Genomic DNA, 17,551 nt, shown 5'->3' on the forward strand with positions numbered 1-17,551 from the left:
AGAATGGCTCCAGAGCCTATGCCCTTAACCAACACATATTGCACCTGTCAGAAAATAAGTCCAACATCGAAGTAAGCATTCCAGAAAAGGAGAGGGGAGAAATCACCAGAAAAGCAAAGAAAACTTCCTAGAACTGAAGGGTTGGGATCTCTGGACAATAGATGAAAGAGGTCATAAACAACAAGGTCCAGGGACTTCCCTGGTGGTACGGTGGGTAAGGCTCTGTGCTCCCAATGCAGGGGGCCCGGGTTCGATCCCTGGTCAGGGAGCTAGAGCCCGCATGCATGCTGCAACTAAGAGTTCGCATGCCACAAGTAAGGAGCCCTCGAGCTGCAGCTAACACCTGGCGCAACCAAATAAATAAATGAATAAATATTTAAAAAACAAAACAACAAGGTCCTATTGTATAGCACAGAGAACTATATTCAATATACTATGATAAACTGTAATGGAAATTGCTGTACAGCAGTAATTAACACAACATTGTAAATCAACTATACCTTAATTAAAAATAATAACAAAATAAAAGAAAGAGGTCTGAATCAGGACACATCGTTGAGAATTTCCAAAGCACTTGGGTAAAGAGAAGATCCAGAGAGAGAAAGAAGAAATCACAAAGGGTCAGAACTCAGAAAGGCATGGGAGTTCTTGGGACTAGAAGAAAGTGACAGGATGCCCTCAAAGTCCTGGCAAGAAGTAATCTTCCACCAGCCCAACACTGTCCCTAGTTGCACGAACAAGCAGATGTGAGAGTGGTGAGGGCAAACAGGAGCGACTCCGTGACTCTCCAGGCAGCCTCACTCAGGATGTTCCTCCTCAAACAGAGGGTGAATGGAGGAAGAAGCAAGCATGGGTTCCAGAGACAAGAGGAGGGAGGTGCTGCTGAAGGCGTAGCCCATGCTGACAGCTGGGTCACGAACCCAAGAACAAGTAGCCTGGGGCAGAGAGTGGCCAGGCTGGGGGCTCCAGGAAAAGATGACACAGCAGCCAGCTATGCAACAAACCTCAAGACTGAGAGTAGGTTCACACTTCTGCGGGAGAATCTAGGGAGGAATTCATGAGACGTGTAGAAAACTAAGCCCCCCAAAAAGGCAATGATTAACTCCAGGGGAAACAAAAAGTTGTGCAAGAAAGCAAATATAATCCTAGGACACCTTGTTCTCTGCTGAGACCTGTGGGAATGAAGCGGTAATACTGCCCATCACACTGGGATGACGCTGGGTCAGGGGATTGAGGCCAGTGATCCCCTTCCCCCCAGAGGACACCAGCAGGTGACACGTGATGTAAAAAAACAGTAAAAAAAAAAAAAACAGTAAAAGCATGTGTGCGATTTTGTGAAACATGCATTTTAAATGCCTGAAGAAACAGCTAAGAGAGTTGAATTTGGAAAGGGTCAGGGTTAGAGGCAGTATTTATTATTTATTTATTATTGGCCTAAGAAAATTCCACTTTTAAAATAATGTGTATATAACTTTGAAAAGATAAAAGTTAAAATGAAAACCTCAACATAGGCATTAAATGAAGCAATGATAGTATTGATCCTTTTGAGTTCAGTTTAATCACTGGTACAATCTGTTACGCATTGGACACTCAAACTGTTTAAGATGACGCAGAATCAGACAGCATCAGCGTTTCCAACTACATGTGTAAGTTATTTTAGATTGTAATTTTAAATTGAAAGGTGTGAGAACTTGAATAATTTTGTAAAGCATATTGGAATGTTTAAGATAACTTGAGATTCACCGTATTGGTGCATGTGTTTCATTTGATACATCTTGGTAAGGTGTTTTGGTTTAGGGTTTTGGCTAGGGTGATGTGGTAGGTGGGATAATGACACCCACCCCCTGCCCCTTGCAAAGATGTCCGTGTCCCAACCCCCAGAACCTGTTAATATTACTTTACTTGGTGAAAGGTTATTTTGCACATGTGATTAAGGACCTTGAGATGGGGAGATCATCCTGGATTATCCGGGTGGACCCAACCTAGCCACACGAAGCTTTCCTGGCTGCAGAAAACCAGACACACAGTTTCGTGAGACAGACTCCACCCGATGTTTCCGACTTTGAAGACAGAGGACAGGGCCGTGAGCCAATGGAGGTGGCTGCCTCTAGAAGCTCAGAGTGGCCTTCAGTTTACAGCAGGCAAGGAAGTGGGGATCTCGGCCCCATCACTGCGAGGAAATGAATCCCTGCCCTGTGCCCAGTGCCGTGCCTGGCACCTGCAGGCCAGCAACCTGAAGGAGCAGGAAATGGGTTCTGCCCTAGAACCTCCAGAAAGACACGCAGTCTTCTTAACACTTTGATTTTAGTCTGGCGGGATCTGTGCCAGACTTCTGAGCTACAGAACTATCTAAGTGTGCTGGTTTAAGTCACTGAGTTTGTGGTAAACCCTGACAGCAGCAACAGAGAACTAACACGGTGGTGAGCTTTTCTTGTTTGACATCTGAAAAGCTTAGAAACTGAATGTGCTAAATTTATACATGCAGTTTAAAATCTTTAACAGTGATCAACTACATCTGAAAATGAAGGGAGGTGGTCCAAGTGAATGGAGGCTAGGGTTATGGGGGGTAGGGGTGGGGGAGACAGGGAGCCGGGGCTGGTAGCCTTAGGACCCAGGAAGGCAGCTGCCACAGGAGGAGGTAACAGACGTAGCGGGAGGGGTGGTGAGCTTGGGAGGAGCAGGGAGGGTGCCTGACCATGACCACTCGAGGCCAGGGAACAAGGACAGAAAATAGCCCTTTGGAGGGTCTGCACTGGCCGGGGGGCAGGGTGCGAGAGCCACATGGAGCTGAAGGGCCGTGGCCCTGCCCAGCCCAGCACCACGCCTGACACCTGCAGGTGGTTTACCAAGGGTTTAAGGCAGCGATTCCGGTTCCTCGTGTGGCTCTGCGGTAGCAAATTGGAATGCAGCGCTCCTCTGGGCACACATCTGTCCAGGGCCAACCCCCGCCCCTCAGCCCCCCAGCACTGCCGCGTTTCCCTGCAGGGCAGCCCCTCATGACCAGACTGCGTCGGGGGTGGAAATGGAGGGCACGGGAGGGATGCTGAGTTGTGGAAGCTGGCCGATGGGGGGATCCTGATCCTAAGGACATGCGGGGCCTAACCAGCCCCCCAGCCCCAGCCCTGGCTCCCTCACCCCTGATGGGCCTGACCCCACCACCCTCAGCCCCGCCGCAGGGTTGCTGGGAGCTGTGGGAGGGGGAGGATCCTCACTAGCAGGCACACAGGCAGGGGGGGCCCCTGGTCCCCCACCCAGACGCCGGGGCCAATGCCGAGCTTCCCCACGGGAGCCACCAGGTCTGGTTCGGGGGGGGGGGGGGAGGGGCTGGGGAGCGGGAGCGCTGAGGCGGGATCACGGTCACAGCTGAGCTCCGCGGTACTTGAGGAAGGTGCTGTCCAGGAAGGCAGCCAGCTTCGGCCGATCGTCCTGCAGGGCAGGGGGGAGGCACGGGGGATGGTGGGACGTGGCCCACCCTGCGGCCCTCCCAGGCTGGCCGTACCCGGCTGCGCACCTCACCTCGTGGACGAAGCCATAGTGCACCAGCTCGGCGGCCAGGTCCTGGGCACTGTCAGCTGCGGCAGGGGTGTGAGGACCGGGCGTGAGGCCACAGCACCGGCCGCCGTGCCTGCCCCCCACCCCCGCCCCGCCCGGGGTCCCGCCCGGCGGCCTACTTGGGAGCAGGTCGTAGGTGAGCTGCCGGTGCAGCCTGTCCTCCAGCACGAGGAGCAGAGTGAGCTGGGGAGGCGGGAGGGCTCGGTGGGCTCGGGAGTCGGCCCCGCCCCTCCCGCGCCCCCGCGCCTCTGTGGGCGGGGCCCCCCTCACATGCCAGCGCGCCTGGTCCTCGCTTCTCTCCAGGTTACACTGCATCTGGATCACCTGGGGGAAGGGGGAGGCCAAGGTCACCCACGAAGGCTGGAACTCAGCAACTGGGCAGCAAGAGCAGATGCTGTGTCAAAGGGGCCCAGACACAAAGGGGTCGTAAAGACGGGAAATGAGGAAGGTCTCCAAGGGGAGCCTAGGAAGCACATCTCACTGCTAGGAGCCTGGCGAGTTGAGGGAAACTTCCAGAGAAGATATTGAAGCTGGGTACCGAAGGATGAACAGGAGTTTTCACAGGTGAAGAGAACAGCTGAACAAAGAGAGAGCTGTGGGAAGGGGGTGGGGGAGGGGCGAGGGGCGCAGGGACATGACAGCGGAAGCACAGGATGCCAGCAAAACCAGGCCTCAGCGTGCCGGGCGGGTGGGGGGGTGCGGCGGGGGGGTTGGGGGTGTGCGCTGAGGACCCCCAGCTGTGGCTATTAGAACATGAATTCTGGCTGGGAAGCCGGGGAAGGCGGCCAGGCTGGGGGCTGGTGCAGCATCCAAGTGGGGAACAGGGGGCCCAGATCAGGGAGGTAACCATGGAGACACACCCAAGGCCAAAACCAGAGGCTCTGGAGCCCAGTGGGTGTGGACAAGAAAAGGGAAAGGGTGGCCGGGGAGGCCCCTGGCCAGGGGGGAGCCTAGCAGGAGGAGGGGACGGGAGAAACACAGGGCCTGGGGGCCTTGGCAGAAACACCAGGTCACAGATGTCAGCGAATCAGCAAGCCAAGGAGGTGGGATCCGAGAGGCAGCGTGTATGGGAGAGGGGCCTGCAGGGGTCTTCCCCTGTGGAGCCTCTGGGAAAGGGGGTATCCCCGCTTGTACGACTGTCCCCCAAGCCCCACAAAGGTGTCAGCCAGAACCTGGTCTCTCCTGGCAGCCTGGAGGAGAGCCGGGCTGGGGGACTTGAAACCCCTGATAAGGGCACCCGTCTGGGCAGTGGGCAGGCCTGTGGAGGCTGGAGTCTTACCTTTCTGGTCTCTGAGTCAAAGGGTTCTGGCGTCGGGGTCTTGGCCTTTGGGGCTTCCTCGGGGGGTGGGGCCAGCACACGGGGCAGCCCCAGGGGCCGAGCAGCAGCGAAGTTCATCAGTGGGTAGATCCCATTTCTAGGGACACAGTGCGGGGTGGTGGCAGCTGAGGGCTCAGGCCTGACAGTTGCCCACTCCCCAGCCTCACTCCAGCCCTCACCTGACATCCTCCAGGAACTTGTCAAGCTCCAAGCAGGAGACCTCTGAGTACCTAGTATGGGTGTGAGGAGAACATGAGGGTGGCGGTCCTGCCGCGGGGTGGGGGTGGGGGCAGGGGTGGGGGGGCGTGGCCGGGGGGAGAGGGGAGGCCTCTGGGCTGCAGGCCGCTCACCGCCACTGCAACGGGGGCCGGGACGGCCGGGGGATCTCTGCCAGGACCGTGTGCGGGTCCGTTGCCTTGGTCTTTTCCTCCACCACGTTCTCAGGCATGAGGTCTGCGGGCCGTGGGAGCACACAGGGCAGTGGGCCCTGAAGCAGTAGGTCCTGCGGGGCCTCCTTCTGCATCCCGACCCCAGGCCCTGGACCACCCCTGGGCTGGCCTGCCCCTCACACTGGTGCTGGATGAAGCAGTGAGCGGCCAGGAGCTTCAGCGAGTGCACCTCAAACAGCACACGGTGGAAGAGGAGGCTGTGCGCGGAGGGCCGGCGGGCGGGGTCCCGGGCCAGGCAGGAGAGGATGAACTCCTGGGGTATGGAGAGGGGGCTGCAGTCGGTGGAGCCCCTCCACTCCGGCCCCACTGTGTGAGAAGAAGGGGCCCCTGCAGGGTCCAACCCCGTGGGAGCCTTCGTGGAGCAACGTGCACAGAGTAGAGGCATCCCGTTAGCAGCCAGGCCAGGACCTGATTCTTCAAACAGGACAGTCGAGTCTGCCCCCGGGCCCAGCACTGCCCGTGCTCTACTTCCAGCACCCCTCACAAACATCGTGGCGGGTTGGCACTGTCGTCCCCAGTTCACAGGTGAAGCTGCACTGCAGGGAGGACACTGGCCCCCGCCTCGCAGCCCTGGGGCTGGGCAGAGCTGAAAGATCAGCGCAGGCCCTCGAGGTCAGTGCAGCCTAGCCTGGGCCCGCCTACCTACAGCCCGCCCCTCTTCTGCTTGCCTCAGGTCAGGCCCGATTCCGGAGATGACCTTGAAGTGTCCCTGCCCTGCCCCACATCCATGCCCTCCACTGCCTCTCGGTCCATCCTGGCTCCACCTCCTCGTCAGTCCTGTCCAGGCCCCGTCACTTCCCTCCCCCATCCCCAGAGGTCATGCGGTGGAGCCAGACAGTCGCCAGACTCTGGCCAGAGAGGCTGTGGCTGCAGCTTCTGTCCGTCCGCATGCGCTTTGCCGGCTCCCCCCCCCACCTTGCCCCCAACACAGGCTAGGACCACGTCCTTTCTAACTGGTCTCCTGAAGGCTTACAGGCGGGGATGTGGAATCAGGCAGACCTGGATGCAAACACCGGCTCCACCACTCACTCTAAAGCCTCTCTGAACCTGTTTCTTTATCTATAAAATGGGCATAAAAATTGTGCCCACCCGGGAAGTATCTCTCCAGTCTCTCTGTGCTTAGAACGTGCCCTCAGAACCTTCATGTCTGCAACGCAACTCAACATGCACGCCCAGTAAGGCCCTCCTTGTGGGGGTGGCGGGGTGGAGGCTTGCGCAGCGGGCCTGGCCCTGACCTGCTGCACCTCCAGGCCTGCCCAAAGCACCGCACCGGCCCTCCTTGGAAAACAGAGCCAGCCGGCAGGGGCAGGGCCAGCTGCTTACCCGCATGTTGGGGTCACTCAGAGAATGCCTGGCGCGAGCGATGGCCTCCTCTGTGACCCGGGTGTCCCCATTGGCCTGGATCTCCAGCACAGCCATCTGGGGGGCAGGGCAAGTTCAGGCATGGGGAAGGGACAGCACAGGTGGGACGGGGGGCGTTAGCTGGGAGGGGCCCAGTGACCACGGGGTTAGTACCTCCAGCGCACACATCCCAAAAGAGAAGATGTCCACCGCAGTGCCATCGGCAACTTCTGAAAGGGGAGAGCAGGTCAGAGCAGGTAAGGCGGATGCCGGGAGGGGAGGGGGGACCTCCCAGACTCACCTCCATACTCTGGCGGGAAGAAGTGCAGGTTCCGAGGTTCCTCCCGCTCAACACGGATGGGGCTTCGAAGATCGTCTGGGAGCGCTATGGAGAGAGCGCGGGATGAGCAGACGAGACCTCTCTCCCACGCTCCGTCCCCCCAGGGTCCCCACGCACCATTGGAGAAGATCCGGTGCCACACTGAGCCGGTCACCGCGGGGAGAAAGAGCAGGTGTCAACGTGATGGGGCATTGGGCATCGTCCGCCCCCATTCCAGACAGGTCCCCCAGCCCCGCCCCCCGCCCCTGCCCAGCCCCTCTCCGCCAGCACCAGAGCCGATCTTGATGAGGCCGTTGTGCTGTATGAAGATGGTGTCGCTGGTCAGGTTCCCGTGGATGATGGGGGGGCTGCAGGCGTGCAGAAAGCTGGGGAGGAGGGGAGAGCAGGGGGAGTTGGGTCAGGGGTGCCAGGGAGGCGGGGGCGCCAAGGGCAGGTGCTCGGGCAAGCCCAGGCCCTCACCTGAGCGCGGACAGGATCTGCGTGCACCAGCGCTTCCAGGCCTGGCGGCGGACGGACTCCGTGGGATGAGCGCAGGAAAGGCAGCTGGGCCTGAGGTGCCCCGGCCCAACCCCGCTCCTGTGCCCAGGGCCGCCCAGCGCCCCCTCACCATCTCTGTCCCCAGCGCACCCCCGACCCCACCCTGTCCCTGACGCTGACCCAGCCCACTCCCTGTACCCTGGCGTTCATGGCCTTGTGGTTCTTCTTGGTCTTTTTGAGGAACTGCTTGAGGCTGCCCGATGACACGTACTCTGTGATGAAGATGACCTGCGAAGCGGCAGGCTCACGGGCTCCACCAACGGTGGGTGCCCACAGCTGCCCCACCCACTGGTGCCCCCCTCCCCGTGGTGTGCCCAGGGCTCACCCGTGCTCGGGCCTCCGAGGCGTCCAGCCAGTACTTGTGCAGCTTGACAATGTTGGGGTGGTCCACCAGCACCAGCTGCTCAAATATGATCTGGATCTTCTCCTGGGAAGGGGAGGCGGTCACCAGGCTGAGGGGGGGAGCGGGCGGGGGGCGCAGCGGGCCTTACCTCGTGGGCCGAAAAAGCCTTCCTGTCAGCGAAGTGCAGCTCGTTCCACACCACCTCCACCCCCTCCTCCGTGTCCATGGCCAGGAAGGTGCTCTGGACGCCGGGCATGTTCCCCTGGTTCACCTGGTGGGCGGGGGGGGGGGGCACGAGTGAGCTGGTGCGTGGGGGAGGAAAAGGGTGCGGGCTAGGTCTCCGCTCACCTCCCTTCCAGCAGCCCGAGCATGTGAGGCAGGCGCTGGCCTGCTCTGGGGGGAAGCTGGGCACCCAGGAGCGGAGCCTTGGTATCCTGGGGCTGGGCTGAGGGGACCTGGGGCATGTTCCGGGTGTTTTTGAGGCTGGTCCCCAGAGGACTAACAGCTGGTCCCAGAGGCATGGGGAGGTGGTCTCGGGAGGAGACTTAGGGAATCGGGGGTTCCTCACCAGGGCGTGGGCGCCAGGCTAAAGGAGTGCAAGGGCCCGTCAAGAAGGGGGCCGCCTGCGCGACGCTTCGGAGAGGATTCGGGCCTTCTGGCTCCCCGAGAGTCCGCACGGCCCCGCGTGGTCTCAAGGGCCCCTCCGCGGGAGGTGGGCGGCGACCCGCCCCTCCCCACCGTGCCCACCTGCTCCCGCCGCTTCTGCCAGCGGCCGCACGGGCTCTCTTCCAGGATGTCGCTCTCGTCCTCACTCTCGTCCTCCCGCTCCCGCTCCCGGCCCCGCCTCGGCACCGGCTCCGGGGCCGCCATGGCTCGGCGGGTCCAGGCCGCCGCCCTCCGCGCTATCCGCCGCCCAGCGCCGCCGCCGCTCCCCTCCCGTCCTGGCCCCGCGCCCAGGCGCCCAGACGCCCAGCTGGGAGCGGAGCCGCCGCCGCCACCACCTCGAGTCCCTACTCGGGCTCCGGGAACTGGGAGGCACGGGCGCGCGACCGGCCCGGGGGTGGAGCCCGCCTGCCCCGCCGGAGCCGCCGGAGCCGCCGGAGCCGCCTCCCCTGGCCGGAGCCCGAGCGGAGATTCCCCGTACAAGGCAGAGCCCTTGCGGCGCCGGCGGAGACGCCACCTGTCCCCCGCCCAGGGGCCCACCGCGTGGAGCCCCACCCCGCTCGAGGCCCCGCCCACGATCCCCGCCCACATCCACGAGGGCCCCGCCTCGCGGACCCCGCCCCGTCAGAGGCCCCGCCCTCCCCTCTAGGGCCCCGCCCCGAGGCCCCGCCCCTCCCGAGGCCTCCTCCCGGTGGAGCTGTCTGGTCCCAAACAGGCTCCTCCCGGGACTCGCTGCTTTCGGCTGCCCCGGCACCAGCTTGAGGCGAGCGGCCCGGGCGCAGGGGTTTCCGTGGCTGCCCGGAGCCGGGTCCGTCGGTGCCTCCCCGGGCGCGCGGAGGCCTGCGCCCACCGGCCCTGCCCAGCTCTGGGAGCCGCTGGTACTTCCTGCACCGGTTCCCCACCACACTCCTGCCAGAGATATCCTGAAACCCGGCCCAGTCCCCGGGCGCCCGCCTTGGGGTGAACCCAGCGTGGAGCGGGCGGGGCGCAGCCCGCTCAGCCCCGGGATCACCGCGAGGGTCTGGGGGAAGGCCAGGAATGCGCGTCGGGGAGGCCAGCTCTCCTGGCACGTCCCCCCTCCCCTAAGGAACACGTGGGAGGGTCCCCGAAGGAGACAAAAATACGCAAGCAGGTGGACTTTAATTAGTGACCACAGACCTCCCACTGGCCTGCAACTCGGTGTTTCCCTTTCATGTCCGCACACCCACTTCCCACATTCCGGGATGGCCTTCTTTCCGCTTTCTGCTGACGACTTTTCTGGAACAGTGGAGCCATCAGAAGGGAGCCCTGACCCCAGAGGCCCCCCACACTCTCCAGCCATGTCAACAGGGGATGTGCTTTAGAATTCTTGTCTAAAACCCCCTTTATCCCAAACCCCCACTACCTTTCAATAGTCTCCCGCTCACACCTGCTGAGTCCTCACCCTCCTTTCACTATGTCTTTCTGGAGAGAAAAGTAGTGGACACGTGTGTGCCTTCTCCAGACGTAAACCATAATCCCGACCTCCTGCTCCTCCCCCCCGGGTTCGAAGGCCTTCAGCCTGTTGGCCTCTCAGAGTCCCCTGCACACCTCTCTTCCTCCCAACCTTCTGTATAGACATAACTCCACTACCATCATCCTGGTGGACCAGCCTAGCCCCTGCACTCTCCACTCCACCCCCTCAGGCGATCCTGTGAAACCATCACTCACACGGCTCAGAACGCTCTGTGTCGCAAAGGAGGGACGAGCAAGACTTGGCCTCTGTCACCTGCCCCAACCAGACACTGTGCAATGAGTGTCTGAAGTTCCAGGCTCAGCCGAGAGTCTGACACCTGAACTGCAGTGTAAGCAGAGACCATTCTGGATATGACTGTATGCCACCCTAGGTTGTCAATGCTTATCTCCTGTGATTAACCTCATATCTACAATAAGGATAAAGAGTTCTGTGGATGAACCTTCAAAAAACTGAAATCAAAGAAAAAAGCTTTGTTGACATACTAACAATTCTTTGTACGTTGTAAAGGCCATACCTCCAGAACAAAGCTGGTGACGCAAACCAAGGGGGTCATACCCACTGGCAGAGCTGCACCAGGGGACAGAATCAGCCTCTGCCCCCTCAAAGCACAGCCATAGGATGGAAAATAATGGCAGGTCGACCCCAAATTGAGACCCAAAAGGCACTTACTACAGCGAGAAATTGATGGGAAATAGTTTACTCGACAAACAGGACAAAAATCGATAACTGAAAGGAACGGATTTAATTAAAATGGGAATATAACAAATTGATGCATACACTTCAGTGTGATAGGCCAAGGAAACAAAGGAAAGTCCTTCACTCTAAATGCATCAGAGTCTATCAGAAACGGCCACTTGTGAAATTTCAATTGAAAATTCACAACTGATAACACCAAGGGTGAAGAGAAAAAAATCACGAAGGACAATGCCTTTCCTTTAATGCAATGAGGAACCATAAGCAAAAAAGGATGGAAGAGAGTAGAATGTCGCTGTACACGTAAGCTGAACACATTGCACACAGATACTGGCACGCTAAAAAATGTATAAAAATATTGTCATATATTTTTCAGGGTTGAAATAAACAACCAATTAGAAAGAATACCCACTCACTTTCCAGACAGAGAAGAAACAAGAGGCCTGTTTCTGGGTCAGGAGTAGCCCTCTGGAGCAGCTGCATGTAGGTGAGGTTCTCACGTGTGTTGCGGTCGAAGAAGCCCTTGGTGTCGTCACTGGGGTCCTCCAGGACGCGGTTCATCCCCTCGTCGAAGTAGCCGCGCCGGTAGGCCACGTCCACGGGCAGGTGGTGGCTGTGCACGGGGTCGATGACGCCGCCCGTGGCGATCTGGGCCTCCAGCAGGCGGATGCCGTGCTCCCGGACGATGAGGTCCTTCTTCATGGCCTGGAAGAGGGAGATCTGCTCCCCGGTGTAGGGGTCGGTGTAGCCGGTGACGGCGCGCTCGGCCGACAGCAGCCTCGCGAGCACGTCGGGCCCAGTGACGCCAGCCCTCAGCCCCTGCTCCACCGAATACCCCTTGTTTTCCTTCGATGATGAAGCCAGTGGCTGCTCGCGCCTCCAGGAGGGCGAGGGCTGTGCCGGGCCTGAGAAGCCCCTTCCTACAAGCCTCCTGGATGCTGAGGGGCTCCTGGGAGCCAGGCAGCAGCAAGCCGGTGATGCAGCCAGTGCCCCGCAAGTACCTCTGCACCGAGGCCAGGCTGCCCACGTCCTGGGCCACGGTCCAGCCTCGTTCCCGCTGCTCGTACACGCCCTGGTTGATGACCTCCGCTCTCAGAAGCTCTCCTGGAGTCACGGGGATCCTCACCCAGCAAAGGTGGTCCTGGCAGTGGCTGCAGCGTGCAGCCGCCAGCTCCTCCACGAAGAGGGCCCCGTCCTTGTGCTGCTGGGTCAGCGTCACCCTCTGCTCCACGGGGACTGCCTCGGAGAACAGCAGCTCCCAGAGCGACACGGGGCGGCCCTGGAACTTGCCCATTGAGACGGTGGCCACGGCAGCTCTCAAGGCCTGCCGGGTGCTGTGCTCAGTGAACGGGGGCCCCTGTGGCTCCTCTCCAGGGCTCCCCACTGAGATGGGCAGGAAGGCCAGCCCCGTCTCTGGGTCGGTGACACAGTGGGCCAGCAGCTGCCCACAGCTGAGGCTCTCCTGCATGCTGGGGTCCGAGAAGCCAGCCGCCTGTGAGAGATGCTGCTGAGTCTCTTTGTCCAGGCAGCCGAAGTGCAGGGTGGCCTCCAAGGGCAGCCAGAGCCTGCGGGCAGGACACACTAGCCTGCCTGTGGCCAGCTGGGCAACCAGGAGCCTCAGCGCCGGAGCCCTGTCCACCAGCTCCCTCTTCATGGCCTGGAATAGGGGGATTCGGGTGCCACCGAAGGGGTCCTGATACCCCGTCACCACCTGCTCTGCTGCCAGGAGCTGCCTGTGGAGCTCTGGTCCAAACACGCCTGCCCTGACCGCCTCATCCACCCACAGCTGCCGGCCGGTGGCTGGGTCCACCAGCATGCAGGTAGCGTCCTGAGCCTCCAGGACCGGAAGCGTGGCGCCCATGGGGAGCAGGCGCTCCGCCGCGGCCTGGAAGAAACTTTTCTTGTGCCCTGCAGGCAGCAGGACGACCCATGCCACACCGCCGGTGCCCTGCAGGTGGCGCTGCACCGTGGGGCGTGCACCCACATCCGGCACCGCCAGCCTGCCCTCCCGCAGGCCTGGGCCGTCTCCCCGTCCAGGACCCCTACTTCCAGCAGCTCGGCCAAGCTCAGTGCCCCACTCAGCGAACGGAAAGTGATCTTGACGGGCAGCAGGCCCAGCCCCGTGCTGGGGGCCCGCACACACCTGCCTAGCAGCTCCCAGTATGGCAGCTGCTCCAGCGTGTCGGGGTCCAGGAAGCCTGGGGCACTTGAGCTGGGCCCAAGCTCCAACAGCCCACACCACGTCTCCTGGTCCAGGAGGCTTCGCTGGCAGGCCAGCTCAGGGGCCACGCGCACGCCCTGGATGGGGTCCACCAGGCCCCCCGTGGCCCACTGGGCCTCCAGCCAGCTCCACCCCAGTGCCCTGTCCACAGCCTCCTTCCCTATGGCCTGGAAGAGGGCCAGCTTCCCACCCCCAGAGGGTCAGGGTACCCAGTGACCGCGCGCTCAGCGGCCAGTGGCTTCTCCTTCCGCTCCAGGCCTACCAGGCCCTGCTGCAGGGCCTCAGACAGGAGGAGCAGCTGGCCCTGCCCGGGGTCCATGCGGCCCCCGGTGGCCGCCTGGGCCTCCAGCAGAGCCAGCCCGAGCCCGAAGGGCAGGAGACCCTGCTTCATGACAGCGTAGAGACGCTGGGCCTGGCCCGAGGCCTCCACATACACCCTGGCGATGCTCCTGGCCTGGGGGGGGGTGGCTGCCTTGGCCTGGGGCCCGGACGGGGTGCCGGCACCCAGCACGGCCTTCACGGTCTCAGCACCATTGGTGACCAGGAGGTTGAGAGGAGAGGCGTGGCTGTTCATCGCGCAGGACTTGCTCAGCCAGGGTCCACTGTCTGCTCCCTGTGGGGATGGAAAGGCTCTGTGAGGGGCCCGAGACAGCCCAGCTGGGTGGGAGGGCAGACAACGTCAGGAGGTCAACCCCGCAACCTGAACCCACCTCCAGTGTGGCCGGCCCTCCTGGGGGAGGGGTGTCACATCCAGCTTCGGTCCCTCCCCTTGCCCTGCGGCTCCCAGGAGGGGACCATGTGAGCACAGGGACCCCACGGTAGCCTTGGGGGGTGCGGGCTCTGTTTTCTCCTATAGACCATCCTCTGGCCTCTATCTCAACCCCACACCCTCGTCCCCCTCCCCCCAGGGTCCTGGTGCAGGGGCTCAGCCTCCACCCACCCTTGGCCTCAATACCGGCGCCTGGGCGTCTCCATGTATTCGTGTTCTTCTCCCTCCCCCTCCCCAGTGACCCCTCCAAATCCTCCCCCACCGTAACCCACTGCCGCCCTGGCCTCTGCTCCCTCCTGGCTCCCCACCGGGCTTCAGCCAGATCCCTGCCCTCTGTCCCAAGTCTCCCACCTCAGCCCGGCTGCGTCCCCCTCTGGTCCTCTGGGCCATGGCCTCTGGAAATAGGGTCTTTGCAGATGTAATTAAGTTAAGGCTAAGGTGAGGTCATACTGGTGTAGAGAGGCCCTTATTCCAACACGACTGTGTCCTCACAGGAAGACAGACAGGGGGACGACGCCCAGCCAACAGAAGCAGACTGGAGGCATGCAGCTTCAGGCCCCAAAGCCCAGCATTGCCACCAAACGCCAGAAGCACTGATTCCAGATTCTGGCCCCTCAACTGTGGAAGAATAAGGTTCTGTTGTTTGAAGCCTCCCGGGCTGCGGTAATTGTTCCCTCCCGGCCCCAGGAGCCAGTCCACATCCTGGTTCCACAGAACCACACCTGCAGTCCCCGGTCCTGGTCCACACCTGTCCTCGCCTCCCGCAGCTCCCCAAAGCCTCACACGGGGCCTCGGGAGAAGGCTCAGCCCCACGCGCCCTCGCCTCCGCTCCGCAGCTCTTACTGAGGTAACCTCGGACCCCAACTGCCAACCCCCACAAACGCATTTCCGATTTGACCTCCCAACCTCTGGGTCACGGGGCATGGGGGACCCTCCTCCCTGGTGACATTTCCCTGTTCAGCCGGAGAGCTCCCCTGACCGCAGCTGGAGCCCAGCCTGTCCTGGGGTCGCGGAACCACGTGTCCAGCTGCCTCCTGGACACCTATGCCCAGTGGTCTCGCAAGGAGCCTCAAGTTCCATGGTGCCCCCAGAGGTGCTGGCTGTGAGCAGCTCCCCGTCACCCGCTCTGCAGAGCCTGAACCCTAAGTCCCTCCACGGCCCCCCTCTCCCCATAGCTGGGCCCAAGAGGTGCTCCTTTGTGCCTGCTGAGACCCCTGGGCAAAATCCTGTTGCCCCCTTTCCCTGCCCGGATGCTGGGCCCAGAGCCCCGGTGGCGCCTGCAGCTGGTCTGCTGCTGAGTCTCGGAGTGTGTGCCAGGCCCGGGCAGACGTGGAGGTGGTGGCTTGGCACTCACCCACCCCCGCCCCCCGCCAGGTTCCAGGAAGCACGGCACTTGTTCAGCTTTCCCGAAGCGAGCAGGCCATGCAGTGTGGGCGCGCAGGGCACGTCATCAGGCCTTTGAGAAGATGGGAAGAGGACATGGGGTGGGGAGAGAGGAGCGTTGTTAAGATCCAGGCCTTGGGAAAGAACACAAAAGGCTTTGTTCGAGTGACCAGCTGGATGCCTGAGCGGGGCTCCAGGGCTCGGTGTGACCGTGGTGGACGCAAGGCTGCCCTGACCTCCTTCTAGGGGTGGCCGAGACTCACCACCAGCCAGCGTGGCTCCCTGCCATCTGCTTCCTCCCCTCCTTCCCCAGGAGCCTTCCCGAGGCCACTCCTTGAAACCGTGTCCGACTCTGCTTCTGCGAGCTGACCTGGACGCGTGCTGTGCTGCCCACCTGCCCAGTGACCAGCCTGCTTCCTTTGTGTGGTGTGCCTCGTTCCAGGACGGCCTTCAGAGGGTTTGTGAGCCAGAGGAAGCCTCAGGTAACAGGGCCACCGGGCTGGCTGGAGCAGTGAGCCGATCACCTGAAGTCTGGCAGGGGACCAGGGTGGGAAAGAAAAAAGGCAGTTCGCTACCCAGCAAAGGCGGGAGGGCTTTCTGGGCCACGGGGTCAGGAGCAGCCAGTGTGTGTGTTGGGTAGGGGGGACCTGCAGGCTGTGCTGTGCCGGCAGGGGAGCCCAGCAAGGAAAACCAGAGGAGCAGGACAAACTCCTGAGCAGGAGGCTCAAGTTTCCTGAACAGAAGGGATTCGTGGGAGGGAGGGTGCTGGGGCCCTGAGTGCCATTGTGGGGGGAGGGCGTGAGGGGCTGGGAGAGGCCCTGTGCCTGCGGGTCTGCCCGACGCAGCTGGGTAACCGTGGCTGGGCCATGGCCCGTTTGGTCAGCAGCGACCTTGGGCCTGGTACGAGCCTCCCTGGTCCCTGACCAGGTAGGACATGAAGAGGGGCCTGGGAGTGGGTGCCTTGAGTCTGAAGTGGGGACCTTGGGGAAGCAGCTGGACAGAGGGGTCTGGAGCTCGGGAGAGACAGACCAGGGCATGTGAGGGGTGTCCAGGGCCTGGGGATTGGGAGACAAAGCAGTTTCAAGGGTGGGAGACACAGAAGAGCCCAATTGCCCAGAAGCCAAAAGACAGGTGTCCCAGAGAGGCGGCTACCAGCAGAAGTGGCAGTGGCGTGTGGCCAGAGGAGAGGGTGGCCTCGTGGCTGGGGGGAGGGGCCGAACGGATTTCCCAGCACTGGAAAGGGACTCTGAGAGGAGGTCCCTCCTGTGGCTTCCTGGGAGCAGCCCCACTTCAGGTGGCCCAAGGGGACAAGAGGTGGGAGGGCAATTCCTGAGGAGGGTGGGCCCACATCCCTGGGAGGGGGCGTCACCCAGCAGTACCCGGAAGGGCCGCCCGCATAGCCAGGCTGGGAGGGGGCTGCGGAGGGGCCTCTCTGGCTGCCCATCTGAGCCAAATCAGAACAGAACCGGATGGCCAGGCTGCCTCAGGCTCACACACGGAGGCAGTGACCTTGGCCTTTGGCCCACTTTGAGCAGTGTCAGAAAGATCCCGCCCACCTGCACTGGGTGCAGACCGCAGAGATCAATGGCCCTACAGAAGCTCGGCATGATAGGCGGGTAAGGGAGAGCACAGTCACGGAGGCTGGAACCCATGGCAGGGCCCCTCCCGCCTCTACCTCCCAAGGGTCTCGAGATGGCCCCACGCAGGGGTCCCTGGTGCCCATCCACCCCCGACGGCAGGTAGCTCCCTCCATCGGTAAGCGCTGGCCTCCCTCACCCCAGCAACGGGCCAGGAGCTGTCCCACCCTCTCAATTTGTCAGCCTAATTGCCTCGCGCCCTGGGCGCTCGGATCGGCTCCAGCTGCAAGGCAGGGGCGGGGCAGGAAGGAATCGGACCTGCACGGCCCCACCCAGGCGCGCACCAGTCCCGCCCGGAAACCACTGGGCAGGTGAGACCCCTGCCACGTCTCCCACGCCCGTGCGGGGAACCAGGCTCGGGGGCGACTGCCAGGACTCCCCGCACCAGGGCTACTTGGGAGGGAACCGGGCCTCAGCGCTCCGCTTGCCCTGAACGGAGCCCAGAACCCGGGGCCACCTCCGGGCGCGTCGTGCCCCCGCCCCAGCCTCTGCGGGCCCCGGGCCGAGAGCCCCCGTAGGTGTCTCGGCTTCGCCCGGCGGCCGCCCCGCCCGGGCCGGCCTGGCTGTCCCACCTGCCCTCACGGTGCGCGCAGCACTCCGTACGCAGTCCCTCCGTTCGCTGCTGTGCTTCCGACGGGTGCGGGCGCCCTGAAGCCGGGAGGGGCGCGGGACCGAGAAGCCCACGCGGGGCTGGGTCGACGCCCCCGCGCGCGCCCCTCGGCCGCCACGGTCTGTGAACACCCCTAGGCGGGGAGGAGGGCGGCTGCCGAGGAGCAGGGCCCTCTCGCTCCCACCCAGCCCCTTTCGTCA

The 17,551-nt window shown here is 62.1% G+C and overlaps 1 protein-coding gene across 3 annotated transcripts; it reads right to left on the reverse strand.

The window, feature by feature from the left end:
* Positions 1 to 1,438: 1,438 nt before the first annotated feature.
* On the reverse strand, positions 1,439 to 9,088 carry NRBP2 (nuclear receptor binding protein 2). Of its 3 annotated transcripts, none has more exons than XM_060116168.1 (18): positions 8,628 to 9,088; positions 8,029 to 8,151; positions 7,863 to 7,964; positions 7,676 to 7,765; positions 7,460 to 7,515; positions 7,271 to 7,365; positions 7,118 to 7,141; positions 6,962 to 7,045; positions 6,835 to 6,890; positions 6,643 to 6,738; positions 5,440 to 5,572; positions 5,221 to 5,323; positions 5,050 to 5,100; positions 4,832 to 4,967; positions 3,823 to 3,876; positions 3,672 to 3,735; positions 3,512 to 3,572; positions 1,439 to 3,426 (listed from the first exon to the last, which is right to left on the reverse strand). In XM_060116168.1, exons 1-18 carry the CDS (start codon positions 8,748 to 8,750, stop codon positions 3,162 to 3,164), a joined length of 1,716 nt encoding a protein of 571 aa, XP_059972151.1. In that variant the 5' UTR covers positions 8,751 to 9,088; the 3' UTR covers positions 1,439 to 3,161. The 3 variants fall into 3 exon arrangements, with proteins under 3 accessions (XP_059972151.1, XP_059972154.1, XP_059972153.1); XM_060116171.1 differs by having other exon boundaries at positions 3,276 to 3,426; positions 3,517 to 3,572; positions 7,460 to 7,500; XM_060116170.1 differs by having other exon boundaries at positions 3,276 to 3,426; positions 3,517 to 3,572.
* Positions 9,089 to 17,551: the final 8,463 nt, after the last annotated feature.

This window comes from Mesoplodon densirostris, chromosome 13, assembly GCF_025265405.1.
Source record: "Mesoplodon densirostris isolate mMesDen1 chromosome 13, mMesDen1 primary haplotype, whole genome shotgun sequence".
Taxonomy (NCBI): Eukaryota; Metazoa; Chordata; class Mammalia; order Artiodactyla; family Ziphiidae; genus Mesoplodon; species Mesoplodon densirostris.